Below are 20,135 nucleotides of genomic sequence, written 5' to 3' on the forward strand. Positions count from 1 at the left end.
ATGGCACGGTTTGAGGGTACATTTCTCAAACAGTATTTTTTTCAACATTTTTAATAAAGTTATGTCTGTGTTTTATTTATTTTTTATTTATGTACACCATTTGACAACAGGTAAGTACATTTTCTTCGTTTTACATTCAATAAATAGCAACGATTGACATGGTTCAGTTATAGTGTATTTACATTTTAACAAGATTATGCGGACTATACAGGAACACAATCTAGTTCTGTTCTTAGAGAAAGTGCTGGTGAAAGTTTAGAAAAGGAGACGGTAGCTTTACTCGTCCTCGTACCTGAGAAGAATGAGAGAATGCATTTATGTCAGTTGTTTAACATTAAACATTAAATTAACATTAAATATTGGAAGAAAAGGTTGAAATAGAAATTCAGAAACATGTTTTTTCCTTAAGTTTAGGGTCTAATGTCAATATGTGCCTTTTATTATTTAAAAAACATTTATAGCAGGACAGCTTGGAAAGAGCATATTTACGTCAGCTGTCGCTCAACCCTGTGATGTCGGTAAACGTTCTCACCTGACCATCTCCTTGTACTTGTTCAGAGCCTCCTGGGCCACGTACTGGATGAAGGCCGGGTCCTGCAGCTCCAGCTCCCCGGGAACAGAGAGGAGAAGTGGGGGAGAGTTCAGGATGTTCACCTGCACCGTGGTCTCAGTCACAGATTTGTTCTGTTCATCGTTGGTCTTTGGCACCACCTGGAGGGCAGAAAAAGACATTTCTTACACTGTCCCGTCGCTGTACATTCATTTAACATCTGGACCGACATCACTTTTCTTGTGCTTCATTTAGACGTCTTTTACTAGCATTTAAACCAGAGAGAATTAATTTTTTAAAAGTGGGGAAAAAACATTGAGCAACTTAACAAGAATGTCCCAAAAACTGCAAAAAAAAAAAAGGTAAAAGGTGACAAGAAAATGATCTGAAATATCTGATAATTATCTTGGGGGGATTATGGGACATTATTAAAAATGATTGAAAAATGTCCAGAAAACTATACTTATAATTCTCTTAATTATATACATAAAATTATGGTACCGGAAAAAGAATATATATATATATATATATATTTTTTTTTTTTTTAATTTAGCATTTGCTTTAACTTTTGTTTGTTTTAACTTTTCTTTTTATGTGCTTATTTTAAGACAATTTCCTTGTAACTTGTGACCAATATCTTGCTATTTTTCGGGCCATTTCTTCTTAAGTTGCTCGTTGAAAGAAATCAAGCCAGTTTGCTCGGGTATCAAAGGGTTTAAAGGAATACTTGAGCCACAAGTATTTTGAATTTTAAATTTTTGGTGAAAATGCATGTGTTTGGAAAGTACCAAGCATGTGACTGGATAAATGAGACTTGGAATGAATATGAATAATTTGATGAAGTTTCGCTGGTCTTAGATGCGGCCCCCTTTTATGCCAAGATTTTTCTCGTTTTTTGGAATCTTTTTTTCTCTGTTTCATGTAAAAAAAAACCAAAAAAAAACAAAATAGTTTTCCTGACAAATTCAATGTATCACATTGTGAGATATTGTATTCAAATTATCATTTTGTGGGTGAAGTATTCCCGTAATGAGTGTTGTTTTATATCACTGCCTTTACATTGATCTCTTTTCCTCACCTTGGTGATGTGGAAGATGTTTTCAGGAGTGCTGCTGTTGCCCACAGCCTGAGCCACCCAGCTGAACTCTGCTGCCATGTTGCTGAGCCAGTTCACCGTCTCATCAGTGTGGCGCTGGACAATAGACAAGATCTCATCATACTGCTCTTTGGACACATCCACCAGCTGGGAGACCTCATCCAGCTCCACGTGCAGCTCCCGAACACTGGGGCACTCTGGAGACAGGAAGAGGAGCGGTCAGAGGTATGCAGGAGATGTCAGCTGAAACACAAGCTGTGAGGGAGCTGCAGGTGCTGTAGGTGCTACTGGTGGTGCTGGTGCTGCTGGTGGCACTGGTGCTTCACCTGTAAGCAGGGCTCCCTGACAGGACTCACACTGGTTCTGCAGCTGCCAGCACTCTGAGGTCTGTTTGCGAAGGTCCCGGCACAACCTCCTGTTCTGCAGGAAACGGGGGAAACTTACCCTTGCTGTAAACAAAAAAAAAAAAAAATGTTGAAAATTAGATCTTTTTTGTTGATTGGCATTGGCTTAAAGGGACAGTTTATCCCAAAATCAAAAATACATATTTTCCCTCTTACCTGTAGTGCTATTTATCAGTCTCCACTGTTATGATGTGAGAGTAAAAGATATTGGCTGTAGAGATGTTTGCCTTCTCTCCACTACAATGGAACTAGATGGCACTCAGCTTGTGGTGCTCAAAGTGCCAAAAAATGCATTAAAAAAAACTCAACAGGCAGTTTCTCTTTCCAGAAATCATGACCCGTCTACTCGAGATAATCCACAGGTGTTGTTTTCAGCAGTTTCACAAAGGAACTATTTTCTTTCTACCAAACTAGGCCTGCATTTACTGCCCAGTGATACATTTTAAGGGTTGTAGTTTAGAAAGAAAGTTTCTACATGAAACTGCTCACAACAAGGCCTGTGGATTGTCTTGAGTAAGTGGGTCATGATTTCTGGAAAGAGACATTGCTGTTGAGTTTTCTTTCTTCCTGTCTAGTTGCCATGCAGTTCATTTTTATAGCAGTTCTTTGGATGTGTAAAACTGGGTTGTCAGCTACCTGCTGGAGTTAAACATTAGTTATCTGCTTAGACAATGAATATAATATGTATTTATAAGTTTTGTCTATTTGAATATGTTAATCTCAATGTTAGCGTTGAGGCATTCTCGACAATTTAGTCATTTATTTAGCTTTACTGAAACCATGAGCACCAATGAAGACACACACAAAAAAAGAGATTAATAGATGCAGAAGTTTGTTTTGTTTTTTTAGCAAAAAAATGTTCAGGGAACTATATTCATAATTATATATTTAAAAACTTTTTTTACAGAATCATTGACTATTTAAAGGATTTTAGGTCACTTCTGGCTTTTTTATTTGGCAATTTTTCAGGTAATTTTTTGTACTTTTCATAGATTTCTTGCCAATTTATGGGTCATTTTTTCTGTTGTGGCTCATTACCGTCTCCCCACGTTTTTGAAAATAAAAAAATAAAAAAATTGCCCCGTTTTCAAGAGATTAAATAAATAATTTGATCCCATCTTTTCTGAGCAACAGTTTTGTAAGAAAGGAAATAAAATCACGTCTCTTACAGGCGCCTGTCCTTAAGCCTGTTAAAGTCAACGATTTTAACAAATATCAATCTGCGCTATTATTGAAGTTTTACGGTATTTACTCCAAAACTAACCGCTGCTCGCGCTACCTTTCTTCTTCTCCTCCTCCACCGCCTCCTGGATGTCATCAAACACCTGAGTCACCACCGCCCCAAACTCCTCCACCACACTCTTGCCGAAGTCGAAGAAGGAGTCCAGCACCTCCTCCAGTCCCACGCCCTGCAGGAAGCCCGAGTCCCGGCTCGGGTTGTAGGGGTCGGGGTCGGCGTCCTCCGTCAGCAGGTCGGTGTCGTTGAGGAAGGCTCTCTGCAGGACTTTGTCCAGCCTGTCGCTCATCCTGGAGACCAGCGAGACGCTGCGGTTCACCAGCAGGCCCACCTTGCTGGCCAGGCGGTTGAAGGAGTCCTCGATGCGGTCGACCTGCGCGTCGGTGTCAGGACCCTGGTTCACCAGGATGTCCCCTGCGTCCATGGGAGGCTCACGAGGGCCGAAGCGCCTGGAAACTCTGCGGAAGAAGTTTTCCACCTGCAGGAGGAAAAGTCAGCGAGGTGAGTGAGATTTAGTGTCACCTGAGACCTGATAACCAACAGCAGGGTCACAGCATGATTACCGGGGTTTAACCACTTAAATAGGTAAGCGCATAAATATTTTGGAAAAATAGTTAATTGCTTTGTTTCCTAATGTGTCGAGGCTAAAATAACAGAGTTTTATGATTTTTTTTTCTTTGAAAAAGTGAACTTTAGTCAACAAATCACAAATTGTATCTCCTGGGATGCATTGCACATTTACGGTATATATTTCCATTGTTGTATTGCCTTCTATTTAATCCATCCATCCATCCATCCATCCATTTTTTGAATTTATTTTTTTGTCAAAGCACTCTGTAAACACACCCACACACTCTGATACACTATTACTACAGCTGAGTGCTGCTTGTTTAACTGTCAGATTGTGAATATGGATTTCCCTGTTGGGGTAAATAAAGTTGTTAAAGTTAAAGTCTAAGTAAACTCTGCTTTTAATCATCAAATTCAGTCATGCTGCTAATCCATGACATATATTGATTTGCAAAAATACAAATAAAAATGAAAATATTGGTAGACTTAAATGTCTTTTAAAAAATCCATCTTTGTGTTGTTGTTTGCTTGTTTTTTCAACAAAAAACATCAGTGGTATCATAACAAATACTGGCCTTTAAAGGGTTAACATTCTGGAAATGAATGAACGTTTGATAGTTATGATCAGGACTGAAGTAGTTTAAAATATTTAACAAAAAATATTAATCCATCATATTTTCATAGCGGTTGAGTTACAGACAGAAAACTGCATTTGAGGGGGAGTACTGTAATTTGTTTAAAGGGGGACCCAATAGTTAAAGGTGCTATATAATAGAATTATTTTTATTTTTTTATTATTATACACTTTTGTTATTTTTGTCATTGTTTCTGCAAGAGTTTGGAGGTTAAAGTAAGACAGTCAGAGGTGTAGTTTTCATACCTTGGCATGGAAAATGCCAAATCCCCGGCGGCAGGTGGAGGTGTAGAAGTTCTTACAAGCATCCTCCAGACAAGGTCTGCACTCCTCCCACTCCGTCTGCAGGGAGTCTTTACACTGCTCCTCCGCCTCCTCCAGCTTCTCAGTCACCTCCTTAGCCAGCTGATCTGCCCCCTGGTGGCCCAAAGCAAAACATATTTCATCTGCCTGCTTCTCTCTCTGTCCATCTTTCCTTCAGATTATCGGCAGTCTCACCTTCTTCTTGTCGCTGCTGTGTCGGAGGGACTTCATGAGGTGTTCGTGCTTCTGCTCGTTCCTCCACATCACCTCCCTCATCTGCTTCACCCCGTACAGAGCTCTCCTCACCTCCTCATCCACCAGCTTCTCGCCATTCAGGGACAACTCTGAGAGAAGGAGACACAAATGTGGGTGAGATGTTTTTATAAATACTTAATATCATGTTTTCACACACAAAACAATGACTGCAATGTGATTTATATGTCCCTGAACTTAATCAAAACATCTGAGGACTCTAAAACCCGGGCAAATTGACCTGATTCCTTTCAAAACATACGAAGAAGACAATGAGCACAATGAGAAGACATGACACAGAAATTAGCAAGAAATTAGTAGAAAAAAAAGAAAGAAATTTTTTTTTAAAAATTGTCAAACCCCCCCCCCCAAAAAACAAAACAAACAAATAAAATTAAATTAAATTAAATTAAATTGGAAAGTTTTAAAAAAAGGACCTTAAAAAACTACTTCAAATTAAAATAATAAAATTGTGAAATATTTTTAAACATTTAATTTTGAAAATTATAAATATAGTTCCCTGAGCAATTTTCCCTAGCTTTTACATTTTTTAAAAATAAATCTACTACTTTCTTACAATTCGCGGGGAATTTCTGCCAAGTTGCTCATTGCCTTTCCCCCATGTTTTTGAGAGAAATCAAACCAATCTGGTCAGATTTCAAAGGTTTTATTACTTGTGAAAGGTGTCTGAAAGCAAGAAAAATGATGACGAAGCAGCTTTTAAAGGGATAAAAATAGTAACCTGAAATGATAAAAAGAGCCGTAGAAAGTTTCTTAAAATAATTGTATGCACACTTTATTTACATTATATATCAGAAGACACAGCTCCAACAGAGAAATAGTGAAATATTGATCGCATTGTAGAGACACTTGCTGTACGACTGTTTTTCCACACAAAGAGAACTTTAGGCAACAATTTTGATCGGTTAGCACCATTCGAACACTCAGCAAGAAACAAGTTGCAATACTGACGATTATATTAATGTACCTTAACACTGAAATAATAGCATGTGCAGTGTAAAATGCACAGTGGAGCACATTATAAAGCACATGTACTCTTAAGGCACTCACAACTGGAACTTCAGGCTAATATTGCGCCTGATACCAAGTTAGCTGCACTGAATAAAAATATCAAAAGATATGACAGTGCAAGCTCTAACGTCATTTTTCTGTGACACATGCTGCTCATCTGTGCCACTCGTGTGACATGTCACTTTTTGGCATGCTGTGCAAAGTTTAGTTAAGCATTTATGGGATCGTTTAGGCTAATACAGTGGCTCCCAACAGTTTTTCCTTAAGGGTCCCTTTTCTGTCCTTGAATCAATGACCCCTGGCATGTTTTATGGATATTTCATGTCATATTCAATCATAACAATAACAGATCAGAACAACATAACAACTGTACAATTCACCCAAATTGTAAACACATTAACTGCAGGAAGTTGATGTAAAATTAGCGATTTCAATGACTAATAGATTTGCTAATAGATTATGTTGTTTGATGCTTTTTCTCTGTTTTGTGATATTTGATTCAGTGATTTTTGCCATTATCACAATGATACTAAAACTTAGTATTTGATCAACACATCGCTACTTTTAACTCTGGTACAAAACATCCCACACATTTCCTTAAATATAAATTAAAATGGAAAGAAATGTAGATTCTTCTGTGCTGACTCACGTTTTAAGGTGTCCTCTGAGATGCTCGTGGATTGGTCCTCTGGGGCCGAATAAAGGGCCCCCAGCGTCACCACCAGCACAGCCAAACCGAGCAGGAGCTTCATTCTTAAACTGAAAGGACACGACAAATGACGCTACAGAATATCACATTTATCTTATGATCACACACACAAAATGTGTTTAAACAGGGAAACAAACACAACAGGTGCTCGTGAGTCTGATCCAGAGGGCCAATCAGCTTTGAGCTTGAGCATAATGAAACATAAATAATACTGCACACGGTCATAAGGAGGTCTGCCACTTGGTGGTGCTACACATCTGTCTGGATTTAAACTACAGTCAAACGTCCCTAATACTTGCACTTCAGATTGTAACTGGAGCAGTTTATTTTAGAAGTTAGACAACAGAAATGAGTCTCTAAAGAACTTTAAATAGTCTATTTGCAGTGATGCAGAAATTATGTCATATCATATCATATCATATCATATCATATCAGCAGATCCTGAAGTTTAGGTGTCTGTTACCAGGTCTCCCCTGAAAAAGAGATTGTTGTCTCAACGGGACTTACCTTGTAAAATATAGTTTAAATAAACTGAAAACAAGATACATGTCAATTTTTGTAAAAAGTAGCGGATTCCATTGTATTAAGATACGATAGATTTAGATATGATGTTGCAACCAACACCTTGTTGCAACACCTTTGCCAAAAATGTATGCAATACGCATTAACGCAGCCAAAATGATCCAAAAATGAAAGTTAAAAAAAAAAAAGCAAAAAATGTACCAATAGTTGCACGAGGGTTAAATGTGAGAGGTTAACAGAAGGAGGTGAGACGCTTATTTGGATACATCATCAGGCCCATGTCAGCTTAAAAACTTGGCGAGCCGTGTTTATGTTCGGACCATCTGCTGTGTCAGAAGGTAAAAAAAACTGACATAATTTTGTGTTTACATGTTAGTTTTGTAATGAGCTAAACTCAGCTGGCCCAGTTCGGCCACACGAGGAGTTACACAAGTTTGCATCCAGCAGGGATTTAAAGTAAATGGGGATGTACTGACTTGACTTATTTCATTATAGGTTTAAGCTGCTGGTACAATCAGCTCTATTATATCCTCCTCACAACATGTAGCCGCTGTTTTTAAGATCAGTGCAGGAGCTACTTAATCTATACATAAATGCATAATTATGGATTTAACATAAATGTTAAAAAAAGTGTGCAAAAAAATGCTGCAGTAATCATAATAATTTTACTTCAAAAATATCACTTTAAAGTAGAAACAAACAAAATGAGCAGTTAAAATAATGAAAATGTGATAATTAAATGAACTAAAGTTAACTTTAATAACATCCCATTTAAAAAAATACATTATGATACCAATAAAATATTTAATTAAACTCACATATATTTAAAATGCACATTAATGACTCATCAAAAGAAGACCCCCCCCCCAAAAAAAAAATAAACAAAAATGTCCAAAGTGACGATCACAGCGGAGAAACTTACCTGTAGATGACTGCAGGTGCTTCTCGGCTGGCAGGAATAAACAAAGTGCTCGGTGTGGACAGTAGCCGTGAAGTTTATGTTGACCTGACCGGGTCTATTTGTGCTCTTTCCACTTGAGCTTCATCCTATTACAGTCTTTGCTTGATGTCAGTGCTCGTTAATCCAGCATCCAACATGCTGTCACAGAGCTTTGTTTTGCATAAGAGGTTGCTTAGTCATGTCAGACGTTCTGTTTCACGGTCATTCCCAACCTATTTTCTAAAGGAATCCCATTTTCTGTCCTTGTCTGAACTCATGAAACCCGAATAAGTGGAATATTATTCAAATATTTTATATTCAATGCATAACAATGAGAATACAGAAAAAACACACAAATTGTACAATCAACCTAAAGAGTGAACGCGTTAACGCAGGAAGTTTGTGCAAAACAAGCATTTGGATGAATTTTGAGCAGATTATTCCCTGTGAATATTGCCACAGAAATTAGTCTACAAGATATCTCTAAAACTTCTGCAATTCTGTATTGTTTTTTTGTTTTTGTTTTTATGTGAGAATTCAGTGTTGTCTTCTTCGTGATGCTTGTCCAGTGTTCTGTTAGCTCTTTGTTTACTTTGCTAATGCAGGATAAGGATGTTTATCAGAAAGTGAAGGCTCTCTGTTTTCATATTGCCCTTATTTGGTGAGATTTTCCAGCATATTTCATAGTTTTAGTGCCCCGAGAACAAACTACTGTTAGAAAATGTGTACTGATTTCTTTACAAGTTGTGTAAGAAGTGTCATCTGAAAAAAAACAACAAAAAAACATTATTATTTTAGGAAAGTTACAGTTAAGTTATAGTTAGCTGCTTTTAAACATAATCTTAACTTAGTAGTAGTAGTCTTAACTTAGTATTTAATAATAGTAATAATAATAATGATACATTTTATTTAAAGAGCACTTTTCACAATACTCAGAAGCTTAACAAAGCAAAATCAAATAAAGTTAGTAACACTTAGAGAATAAATAAAACAAAGTAAATAAAAACAGGACAAACAAGCATGAATTGTGCATAAATCAAACATTAAAAGCAGATTTAAATTCTGATATTTAGGATCGGCACATGAGAAAATCTGTCTCCTTTAAATAAATTAGAACCAGTGGCAAACATGAACTTATTAAATAGGTCTTTTTTAAAACTGCATATCAGAATTGGGTGCTTTAGACCCAAAAATAAAACAAAACAAAACAAAACAAAACAAAACACAATGAACAGGTATGGAAACAGTGATTCAAAGTCATCAGGAACAAACTGATTGACAAAATCATAAACAATTGATAGAATAATGCACCCATTAAATATGAGTAAAAGTATACATCTGGGGTTTGCGAGTACCCCTGATGGTAGGATAACAATTTTAAGACAATGTTAAGAAACAGATGTTTTCTTTGTGCAAAATGTTCTGGAAATGTTCATAATACACTCAAATATTGACACTTGTTAAAAAAATATGTCTATAAACTGTGGTGGGTTGGGCCCTTTGGGGTGCATCAGCTCTTAATTTATCCCTCAGTGGGAGATCCTTAATGCAACACACACACACACACACACACACACACACACACACACACACACACACACACACAAGGCTTAATCCCCACATGCACACAAGTGATGTCATCACAGTAAACTGTGCAGTAATTCATAGAGTGTGTGATATGAGTGATTGACGAGGGACTTTGTCAGTGTGGAAACATTATTGTAATCATTTGTAGTAATTCTTTAATATGAAAAGATCACATGATCAAAGATTGTTTTTACTGGACCTGAGCCACATGCTGATCTCATGAGAGCAGAGCTGCATCCATTTAACACATAAGCTGCTGTAAATATACATCTGACCCACATTCACACACAGGTAGAAATACACATAAGCCCTTATTAGGGCTCCACAATATGTTTTTTATTACTGTCAGGGATTTTTTAGTTGAAAGAGAGTGTCAGTAGAAAACTACACTTTAAAATTTAACTACCCAGTCCCTTGGCAGTTTCCCAATGTTGCAGTCGCAACAATAAATGCAAATTTAGCCAATCCCTGTGAATTCTGTAAGACCATGTAATTTGTCCCATCAGTGCAACTTTACAGCAAATTTTACTAGGTCTATTTAAAACAGATAAAATCTCATTTCATTGTAGAGCTACGTGCAGCGTATTGACTCGTGCAGCCCCTCTCTCTCCCTGTTTCCCATGACATCACAGCTCTGTGCCTGCAACACACAGTGAAAGGGCTAACTGTTATGTTTACATGGAGTCCGGCAGATGGCGACACCCTCAGCATGGCAAAAAATAGGAAAAAAAATGTCCAATGGAATGGTAGGATGGCAAATACAATACACATAATGATATGTTGCTATGGTGATGTGTCAAAAAAAGGAACATTAGTCAGCTAATACAGCATAACACGCTTCCCTTGTTACTCACTTGGTATTCCAACCAGCTCAGTGCTGATCGTCTGTCAAATCTCCAGTTTTCATGTAACATCTCGGTAGGATTTCCAGTTTTGATCATACAATTGTGGGTGTTGCTGCTCCAAAATTCTTACCTTTTCATTGTCCATATTGGACCAACGTTACCCAATGGTTATTGACAAGTTTAACAACAGAGCTGAGCTGTTTTATGTCGGGGTTAATGACTATGTGTGGGATGTGCAACAAGGCCCCGCCTCCAGGGCTGTATCCAGATTCTTAGTACATCTATGTGTAGACAAGGTAGAGAGAGAGAGCCAGAGGAGAGCAGCTCACGGAGATGGTCTTTAAGCGCTGTGTCAAACGGCAGCAACAGCAGGTCTGCCTCCAACCCCCCGACCAATCACTGAATGCTCATCATAACAAGCTCCAAATCTGTGACAGCATCACAACTATTTTTACATCTACTTCATTTCTTCATTTAGAACCAAGTATACTTTAGTATCTGTTTATTTATTGCAAGTAATATTATCGTGATATTTAACAACATTATCAGATATCGTGCAGCCTTAGCCGTTGTTTTGAATTGGTTGAACATCAGCCTGTCGTGTATAAATTACCACCAGTTATTCTTAGACCTATACCCACATGTGGATCCGATGTATTTTTAGTCAAAGGAAACATTCCTCTCAGCAGGAAGCTGTTTAGCATCTCCTTTCCTGGAATGCGAGGGACTCGGGGTGAGAGGGTTCCTCTGTCCCCGTCTCCTCACCGGTGCACCATCTACCCCAAAAATGTGCCCTCTTTGCATGCTGTGACCCAGAAAATGAGGTCCTCACTGGATAATAATCAAAAACAGCCAGTGCTTCAGCTCGCTCTGCTGCCTCGCTGACACCTCCAACACCTGGTTTCTATAACTCTGCGGGGAGAAACGTTCTTCTCATCTTCTCCCGCGGTTGACCTAAACGTAAAACAGTTGACAATAAAAACGTCTGAGGCTGCATTTACTCAATCACAGAGGAATAAAAATACATCACGAAAAAGTTTAGGAACTGATGCAAGAGTGGTTGACTTTTTCTGGAAATCTGATGTTTTTACATCTCCCTAAGTGCAGGTTTGAGTTTTTGGAGATGTTTATAAAGTTGAAGGTGAAGCAGCAGGTCCATATAACGAGCTCACGATGTGGTCTTGTGTTAAGTTTTGTGTTGCTGATCAAAGCATCTCGCCCTGAGCTGAAGAGATAAACAGGTGCAGGGGATAAACTGCTTCACAGAGAACTGAGGTGTAATGGATGAAACCGTTAACGACTGGGAACCACAGAGCTGGGCTGAGTTTTGTTTGAAGGAACAGGATTGGTGTTAATTATGTCTCACTGTAGCTCGATCAGCATAAAAGCTCAAAGGGAAACTCGTAGCAGATTTCTTCGAAGCCTAAGATACAATAATGAGCGTGCAACAAGTGTGAGAGAAACAAAAACTCAAATTAAAAACAGTTATTGCATGAGGGAAATTTTCCCTTTCAGCAAACTAACAGCAGATGTTAGAATAAATCTATTTCTGTAATTATTTAGTTTCTTCTCTTGTGTTAAAGGGATAGTTCACCCAAAAATGAAAATTCAGTTGATATACCGATGGAAAGTCTGGTGAAGTTTTTTAGTACTGCTGGAAATTCACTGGGGAAAGGTGTTACACTCGTTTCTCAAAAAAATTAAAGCAAATAGTTCAATTGTTAAAAAAGACATAATGAAATCACAAATATGTCTCCATACTGCTCGTCTGCAGTAATCCAAGTGTCCTGAAGCCCCCGACGACGTTTTTGTTTGGAAAAACATCACTGGTGCCATGTTCTCGTCCTTGTTTTAACCTGTAGCTCCTGGTGTTAGAGCTGCGTTGTGCACTCACACAAGACCAACAGGAGCTCGAGGTATCTGTGTGCCAGTGTTAACATGCTACCTGGAAGCCTCCCACACACACACAGTAGTTTCTCAATCAGACAAAGGGACTCGTTGCTTGCTGCTAACTCCAAAAGTCTCTCTCTGGATTTTTAGTTTTGAGTGAACTATCCCTTTAACCCTTTGAAACTTGGGGCAATATCACTTTTTCTTTTTTTCTTTTTTCTTTTTTTTGCTGCTTTCAAGTGCCTTTCACAAGTATTTAACCCTTTAAACCTTGAGCAAATTGGTTCGATTTCTTTTTAAAGCAATTAGTTGATTTTGTAAATTTCTCTAAAAAGCAAGGGAAAAATTTCAAGGGAAGAAATAAAACTGTTATTCATACTAATTGTAAGGTAATTTTCTTGTACTTTTTAATTTCAAGCTAATTTTGGGTCATTTCTTCTTTAGTTGTTCATTGCCTTCTTCCCTTTTTTTTTAAAGGAATCATATTCCTCATATCAGCTTGTTGCTGCCTCCATGTGGCAAAAAATAACAGTGCAAACCTGTTATGCACTCCTCACTTTTGAAATTAAATATAGCAAACTTTTGTTATGGGGGATTGCATATTAATTTTTTTAGATTTCGAAGTTAAATTAGACATTTTAAACTGCCCCACTTTGTGAGAAGTTGTTACCAATACAAAAACATCTCAGTTTTTTGCAAAACCACCAAACTCAGCTAATCTTATCAAAATAAGAATTAAATGTACAAAGTAGATAACAAAATTTTGCATCAGGCACTCGTCCAAAATTGTCCTAATATTTAGTGCAAGTAACTCAAAATAAGTAATAATAACAAGATGATATAGACTAAGTTAAGTCAACTCAGTATTTCTAATTTAATTCAGTATTACTAATATTTACAGTGCAACGTTTAAAGTAATTCTACATAAGCTAATAAATCACTGGCTTTGATTTTAGTGTGTGAAAGCTGCAGTATGTTATTGTAATTAGATTTTATTGTCTTTTAATTAAGACATCAAAACACAACACCTGTTTATTGTTGATTTGTCAGTGGGAATAGTGCGTATTCAGCATATTTGTGCACAATATTTACACACACACACACACACACACACACACACACACACACACACACACACACACACACACACACAAAGTAATCAGTGCAGACGGTGCGCACAGATGTGGGAACACGTGGTTTCTGCGTGCAGCCCTACGGGCGCACCACTTCCTCTCACGTTTGGATTCCTTCACTTTTTGAGTTTCTCCGGTTACTGCTGCGGGTACCAGCAGAGTGCTGAGCTGGATAAGGATACAGCCTCACCTCAGCATCTCTACAAACTACCAGATTAACAGGAAGACTCTTTTTTTCCTCTTGTAACTCCGAATTGCAACAAATTTCCCTCCTCTTTCTGCTGCAGCATCTGAGGTGCGACGCAGAAGTTACCTGCGCTGCTGGAGATCGTCCCCAAAGAGTCACGAATGGAGCTTTGAATCCTTACAGCTGAAACAAACTGTGGATACTGGGATAGCCGCATATCCAAAACGCTGTGCGCTCAAAGGGAGCTTTTGGGCACATACCATTGCGATGCTCTGGATGTGACTTCAAACAAGTTTCACTACGGTAGAGTCCTGCAAAGCACAATGAAAGGTAAGCTCATTCATCAAAACAGATACTAACTTAAATGCACGCTGCAGTTTCATTTATGCGCATTTGATCTATTTTCTGCTCGTGCACCATTCTCGTCGCACTTTGTTCATCGCTTTTTTTCTTGCCTCTTACTCTCAGTGTGAGACGTGAGGAATGCGTGGGCTACAACTCGCGTCTGACATCTGGTTTAAATTAAGGGACTCTGCTTGGGATTGTTTTGCATCTGGCTGCTGCTGCACATCAAACACTAACCTACACTAACACAGCTATTCACAACAGAGCCAAAAAAGTGATTTTAGTTTAGTTACTTGCTGTTAGAACTTTATTTGTACTTTTTCTGTTGCACTTGAAGTCTTGTATGCATTAGATCCAAAGCTTCTCTTGCAAAATATGAATAAAAAGCAGTGCAGGAAACACTGAGTCAGGCTGGACTCCCGTGCATGAACAGCTTTATTGTGGTACACGCGTCCATTAATCCAATGGCTTGCTTCCTTTCAACACATTACATGGAATATAGCTCAGACTCCAAAGTGCATGAGTCATGGTGGTCAGCGGGTAACAAGTCATGAATTTAAATAAAGATTATTTTAAGTTTGCCCAGATTCTCATATGGTGAGCTGATGTTTTGGACGCTGTGCATGTCACTCTCACCTCCTTACAAAGGCACTTAGGTCAGCAAGCTCTGCTCCATTACTACGCTGTTTAAACACTTCATGACTCCTGCCACCCTGTGGTCCATCATTGAATACAAAGCTCTGCATTGTGGGCATGAATTTGAACAACTCTTCTCTCACAGTAAATCTCTAATGTGACTTCCTGTTGCTACTGTAATTGCTGTGAGAGGCAATGAGACATAAACACCATTATGTCCTTGTTTTTAGAGGACTGTAGTGGGAGCTTTTTTGTTTAGTTTAGATTTTTTGTGTGTTTTCTACTTCTAGTTCTTTGTTTTGAGTTATAAGGATTGGGCGGCTCTGTGTACATCTTTAAACTGTAGAAAGGTATACTGCAGAACCAGCAGGGGTGTAGGTTTTGTGTCAACAATGGGGGACACTGGAACATTTCCTGCATCCTGGTGAATTTTTATGCGCTCATGTGTGTCTTTTTGGCATCAATTTATTGTGTAAATGTCTTCAATTTCATCGAGATGAAAGTCCTCTGTTTTATTTAACTTTTTTTTTTTTTACGGCTTTTTATCTTTTGATTGCACATGCAAATAATGAGGGGGCACATGCCCCCTGCAATAAACCACAAGAAAAACACAAAACTTTTTTAGCTTTAAGGTTCATTTTTGATGAGCAATAACCTGTGGGACTGAAAAATAAAGCTAACGTGAAAGTGCGAAAAACTGCAGATTGTCGAATGGTCACTTGTGGCTGGCTCCGAAACAGAGTCGACCTCCATTCACACAAGGGGCAAACACTGACCTCCTGGGTGAAAGTCTGGGGTTTGTTGTACCCATCATATATGGGGGTCTTATGATACATCCGGTGGTGTATCATAAGACCCCGCTGGTTCTGCCAGGCCGCATTCTCAGATGACACCACCTGGTCAGCGAAAGGTGGCTTTTGGTGCTGGGATCTTATGCCGAAATCACTGCAAATGCGGATCTACTTAATGACTTAGGAATGAGAACGGGCGGTAGTTGTAGTTACCAGATATAATTCTTTTAACATCACTTCAGTGACTATATTTCAGTGTGAAATTGGTGTTTACTATGTTTTGAAATGCAGTCAGTAAATAGTTGTTTAATCAAGAGTTATGTGTAACATAAATATTTAAAAATCGTTCACTTTTTAACCAAATTTACGATGCCTAGACATCTGCAAAATCACCCAATCAGTGCTTGGTGGGATCAGTTTCTGTCATGTTGCGCAATCCCTCTTAAATATCATGGACCCATGCTGCAGTTTTCATCCCAAAATCCAAATTACCTTAAATTTGACTCTTTTTTTTCAAATCTGCTTTTTTTCAACCCCTTGAGCAAAATGAAATGAACTCTATTTCCCCGAATCACTCTTGAAAAGCCAAACATACTTACGGTAACATTACCGTTGTAATGGGACACAATCATGTTGCCTGGAAACACAAACAGGACACAGACTATTGGGGGTATTGGGAAAGGCAAATTCCACAAGTAAGATGTGGTTTCAGATTATTTACAACTGTTTGGATCTTTCCTGTCACCTCTCCACTCGCCCTGCTCTCATGACATGTCTGTTAAAAAAGTCCCTGTGATTTATTGCAGGTTTAAGCCCCAGGAACAGCCGTTTCTGAACATTCCTGCATAGTAAACTCAGGAAGAGACATGCAAAACAGTCAGCTTTTTCTTTCACCTGTACTTCTCTGACGGACAGCCATTGCTCTTATACCGTCACACCTCACTGCATTTGGCATTTTAGATGAAGAGATGTTTTTCCTCTGAAGATGTTTGGGACATGTGGTGTTTCTTTATTTTCCCTGGCCGTGGATGATGACACAGAAAAAAAAAGCTTTGAAGTTGGCAGAGTACTTTCCCACAGGCGCAAGAGCTGCCTGAAAAGGAGGCGACTCTCTGGGCCTGTCAGGTCATGGGAGATGGGAGTAATCCCACAAAGTGAAAGAAAAGAGTTTACTTAAAAAGAGCTGAGCTCATCTATGCGAGACAGGGTGAATTTTGTGTTTAATATTAAGCACAACACATAAGTGAACTGAAACAAGGATGGAGCAAGCTCTGTATCATGATATTTATAAAAGGACCAAAAGAGATTAATATAATTGAAATTGATTGTGAAAGTTCAAAACTGACCTTTGCAACAGTGTTAGAGATATCAATCGTAGAGATATCTGCCTTCTCTCCGAGATAATGGAACTAGATGGCACTCAGCTTGTGGTGCTTTAACGGCCAAAAAATTATATTTGAAAAACTCAACTTTAATGTCCCTTTCCAGAAATCATGACCCAGTTACTCAAAATAAACAGACCTTGTTGTGAGCAGTTTCCATGTAGAAACTTTTTTCTTTCTACTGAACTGCTCCAGCCAACTGTATCAACATGAGAAAGGAAGTGTGCATCAACTCACGGACTAGAGACTCGCGTCAGCACTAGATGTTAAATTTGATGGCGTTCTCCTGGCCTGAGTTTTAACATCAGCTGGCTCATTGGTGCTACGTGAGATAGCAAGTGATGCACACTTCCTTCCACACAGTGACACAGTTGACCGGATTTTCTTGCTACTGAACTGCACCCTCCAACCCTATCACTGTGTAGAAGGAAGCGTGTAACTTACCCAATACAACCAAGCTAGCTAACATCACAGCTAAGCTGAGAAGGAATCAGTGGTTACATTTTGCACTGTCATAAGCACAAGGCTCTTGTCTATGAGCAGATGCACACTTCCTTCTGCGCTGTGATGCAGTAGAAAGAAAATAGTTCCTGCATGAAACTACTCACAACAAGGTCTGTAGATTATCTTGAGTAACCGGGTCATGATTTTTGGAATAAACATTAATGCTGAGTTTTTCAAATGTAAATTTTATCAAATTATTGTTTTAATAGTGGGAAAGGGGGCATACATCTCTACGGCTGGTATCTCCAACTCTGCAACTCACACTAAAACAGTCTAGATTGATAATTAGCACTACAGGTAAGAGGAAAAGGTGCATTTTTGATTTAGGGGTGAACAGTCCCTTTAACAGCTTTTAACTGGAACTTTCAACAGCATTTCACAGTCTTCAATAAGTTGGTAGAAAATTGATGAAACCATCTGCTGATGAAGACTGTGAGACCTCTGGAGAAAAGCTTGTTAGCATTCCTTGACCTCAGTTTTTTTGTGTTTAAAAATTTAATTATTTAGATGTACAATAATAGGAAGAAGTGCCCCAGTGTCTGTTTTTACTCTTTAAATAGCACATTAATTCCATTATCTTTGTGTTCTCCCTCCAGACGACTTTGCTGATGAGGAGGAGGTGCAGTCCTTTGGTTATAAGAGGTTTGGTGAGTATCAAGTGACTTCTTGACTTCCAGCTGTGAACTTAAAGGACCACCTTCACTTGTTCATATCCCCTATAGCACATTGGTGATGCCAATTATTGCAGAAAGGATATTTTCTTAAAATACAGTATTTTGCTTGGCTGTAATCCACCTATAATAATCCACAAGGTTAAAAGGAGGCCACACCTCGCTTCCCAGAACTTGTTTTTGGCCACTGCTTTCATTTTTATTTCTCTAGTAAAACATCAGCAGGGTACCATGGAAAGGGAAACCGCTACATCCTGGGTGTTCCTGACCAGACGACTGACTTTGCAAACCTTATCAGCATCTCAGTGTACTTTTGTTTCGCTCGGCACAAAAATACACATAATAACTCAGTCTAAAACCAAGAAAGTCAGTCTCTAAACAGGTCTGCTGATTTCCTTTTCCTCTTATGTATCGGAGTCTCAGATCCAGATTTTCCACGCAGGTTTATAATCTCACTCACTCATCAGGCAAAAAAAATTAAACCCATTGGCCAGATGTTGGTACCTCCACCAGCTGTGTGTTCAAAAATGTTATGTTAACACATTCCTTGAGTTCGGTCGGATCTGATGACACAAGCCACAGTCGTTTCCACGAAGAGAGATTTTAGCGAAATATGCAAAACCTACTTTTGAAAACTAGGTTTTTGTCTGAGATATTAAACATGGTTGTAAAAGACTGTTTGGTTTTAGCATCAATAGTTATCCAAAAAAATTGCATGCCTCTGGACTATGTACATAAGCCAGGGTATTTATTTAATTTTGTTTTAAATGTTGGTACCAATTAGAGCTGTCCCGAATATCAGTTTTGGGGTTATGAAGCTTTCATTAGAAATACTTGCAATTAATCAAAGCTTCATGGGGGGAAGGCTATTGAGAGATGGGGACTTAAGTTGGACTGTCAGTTTTCATTTAATGCACATAATATAAAGTGAAAATTATCCACTTTGTTAGCATGCAGGCTGCAGTGACATTAAAGCTATAATAGCTGAAAAAAAGAATACTTTGCAAATGGCGAGGCTGTATCAGGTGATTTGACAAGCTGGTTGTAGATATCGATGTAGATTTGTGATATATGAAAGTTTTTTTTTTTGCTTGTTTGGTACTTGACTTTTTTGAAGGTCATCTTCACAAATTTGAAAACTATCCCGGACGCTTGACTTTTTGACATTTTGCTCGTGTAGTGTGAGTGGTCGAAGCGCTCGAGTTTCAGTGGTACTGGACTGCTGGTGACTGATGTTAGATGAGAAGCTGAAATGTCATTGTCTGAAAACAACCAATAATAATAATCAATGATGATGCACATTGAGTTTTTTTTATTATTAGCATAGCTGAGAAGAACCTTAACTTCAGTGGGATGTATGTGTGTCTCCTGTTCTTCTGCTTCTGTGCCAGAACAGAGATCACGCTGGGTTGAACTGGTCACAGTGGTCCCTCTGGTTTTAGAGGTGTTTTAGAGTATGTGTGTCATCCATACACGCAGAAGTCATATGTCAGGAAGTGTAGGTGCAGTAGGAGTCCACATTGTGTGTCATCATGATCAATTTGCACGTGTCCGCGATAAACTGCCTAACCACTTTGTGTGTGTGTGTGTGTGTGTGTGTGTGTGTGTGTGTGTGTGTGTGTCTTTATTTGACCTTTTTTTTTTGGAAGAGGAGTTTTAGTTTTCTGGATTCAACACCAAACATTTTTCTTCAGAATATGATTCAGGCTAGATTTATGAAAACATTATTTATTCTTAACATCTGTACTTTTTACTCTCGCTGCTTGACCTCTGGTTTCTAAGCAGCTGCTCAGGAGCAAGGGTTAAAAGAAACACTCAACCCAAAATGCATCTGTTGAGTATCAAATGCTCACTGCCTGTAGGCTTGTAACATTCAGAAAAACTTCTCAAATAACCCAACAACACAATGTTTGAC

General features: G+C 38.5%; 2 protein-coding genes across 6 annotated transcripts in view; one reads left to right on the top strand and one right to left on the bottom strand.

The window, feature by feature from the left end:
- Positions 1–59: 59 nt before the first annotated feature.
- clul1 (clusterin-like 1 (retinal)) lies at positions 60–8,389 on the bottom strand. Of its 2 annotated transcripts, none has more exons than XM_042498276.2 (9): positions 8,232–8,389; positions 6,728–6,837; positions 4,990–5,138; positions 4,738–4,908; positions 3,330–3,765; positions 1,973–2,095; positions 1,629–1,843; positions 533–711; positions 60–292 (listed from the first exon to the last, which is right to left on the bottom strand). In XM_042498276.2, the coding sequence occupies exons 2-9, from the start codon at positions 6,828–6,830 to the stop codon at positions 277–279; spliced, it is 1,392 nt and encodes a 463-aa protein (XP_042354210.1). In that variant the 5' UTR covers positions 6,831–6,837; positions 8,232–8,389; the 3' UTR covers positions 60–276. The 2 variants fall into 2 exon arrangements, with proteins under 2 accessions (XP_042354210.1, XP_087941835.1); XM_088085709.1 differs by having other exon boundaries at positions 3,315–3,765.
- Positions 5,023–20,135, top strand: part of colec12 (collectin sub-family member 12) — a 46,977-nt gene continuing 31,864 nt past the window's right edge. The window contains exons 1-3 of one of the 4 annotated variants that reach the window (XM_088085703.1): positions 5,023–5,163; positions 13,992–14,221; positions 18,146–18,196. In XM_088085703.1, the coding sequence (XP_087941829.1) occupies positions 14,215–14,221; positions 18,146–18,196 (58 nt within the window). In that variant the 5' untranslated portion in view covers positions 5,023–5,163; positions 13,992–14,214. Of the gene's footprint in view, positions 5,164–13,763; positions 14,222–18,145; positions 18,197–20,135 lie in introns of those variants that run through there. The other 3 variants (XM_088085704.1, XM_088085702.1, XM_088085705.1) reach the window with 3 other exon arrangements.

Source organism: Plectropomus leopardus, chromosome 12 (genome assembly GCF_026936395.1).
Source record: "Plectropomus leopardus strain MGB_pleo_1.0 chromosome 12, ASM2693639v1, whole genome shotgun sequence".
Taxonomy (NCBI): domain Eukaryota; kingdom Metazoa; phylum Chordata; class Actinopteri; order Perciformes; family Serranidae; genus Plectropomus; species Plectropomus leopardus.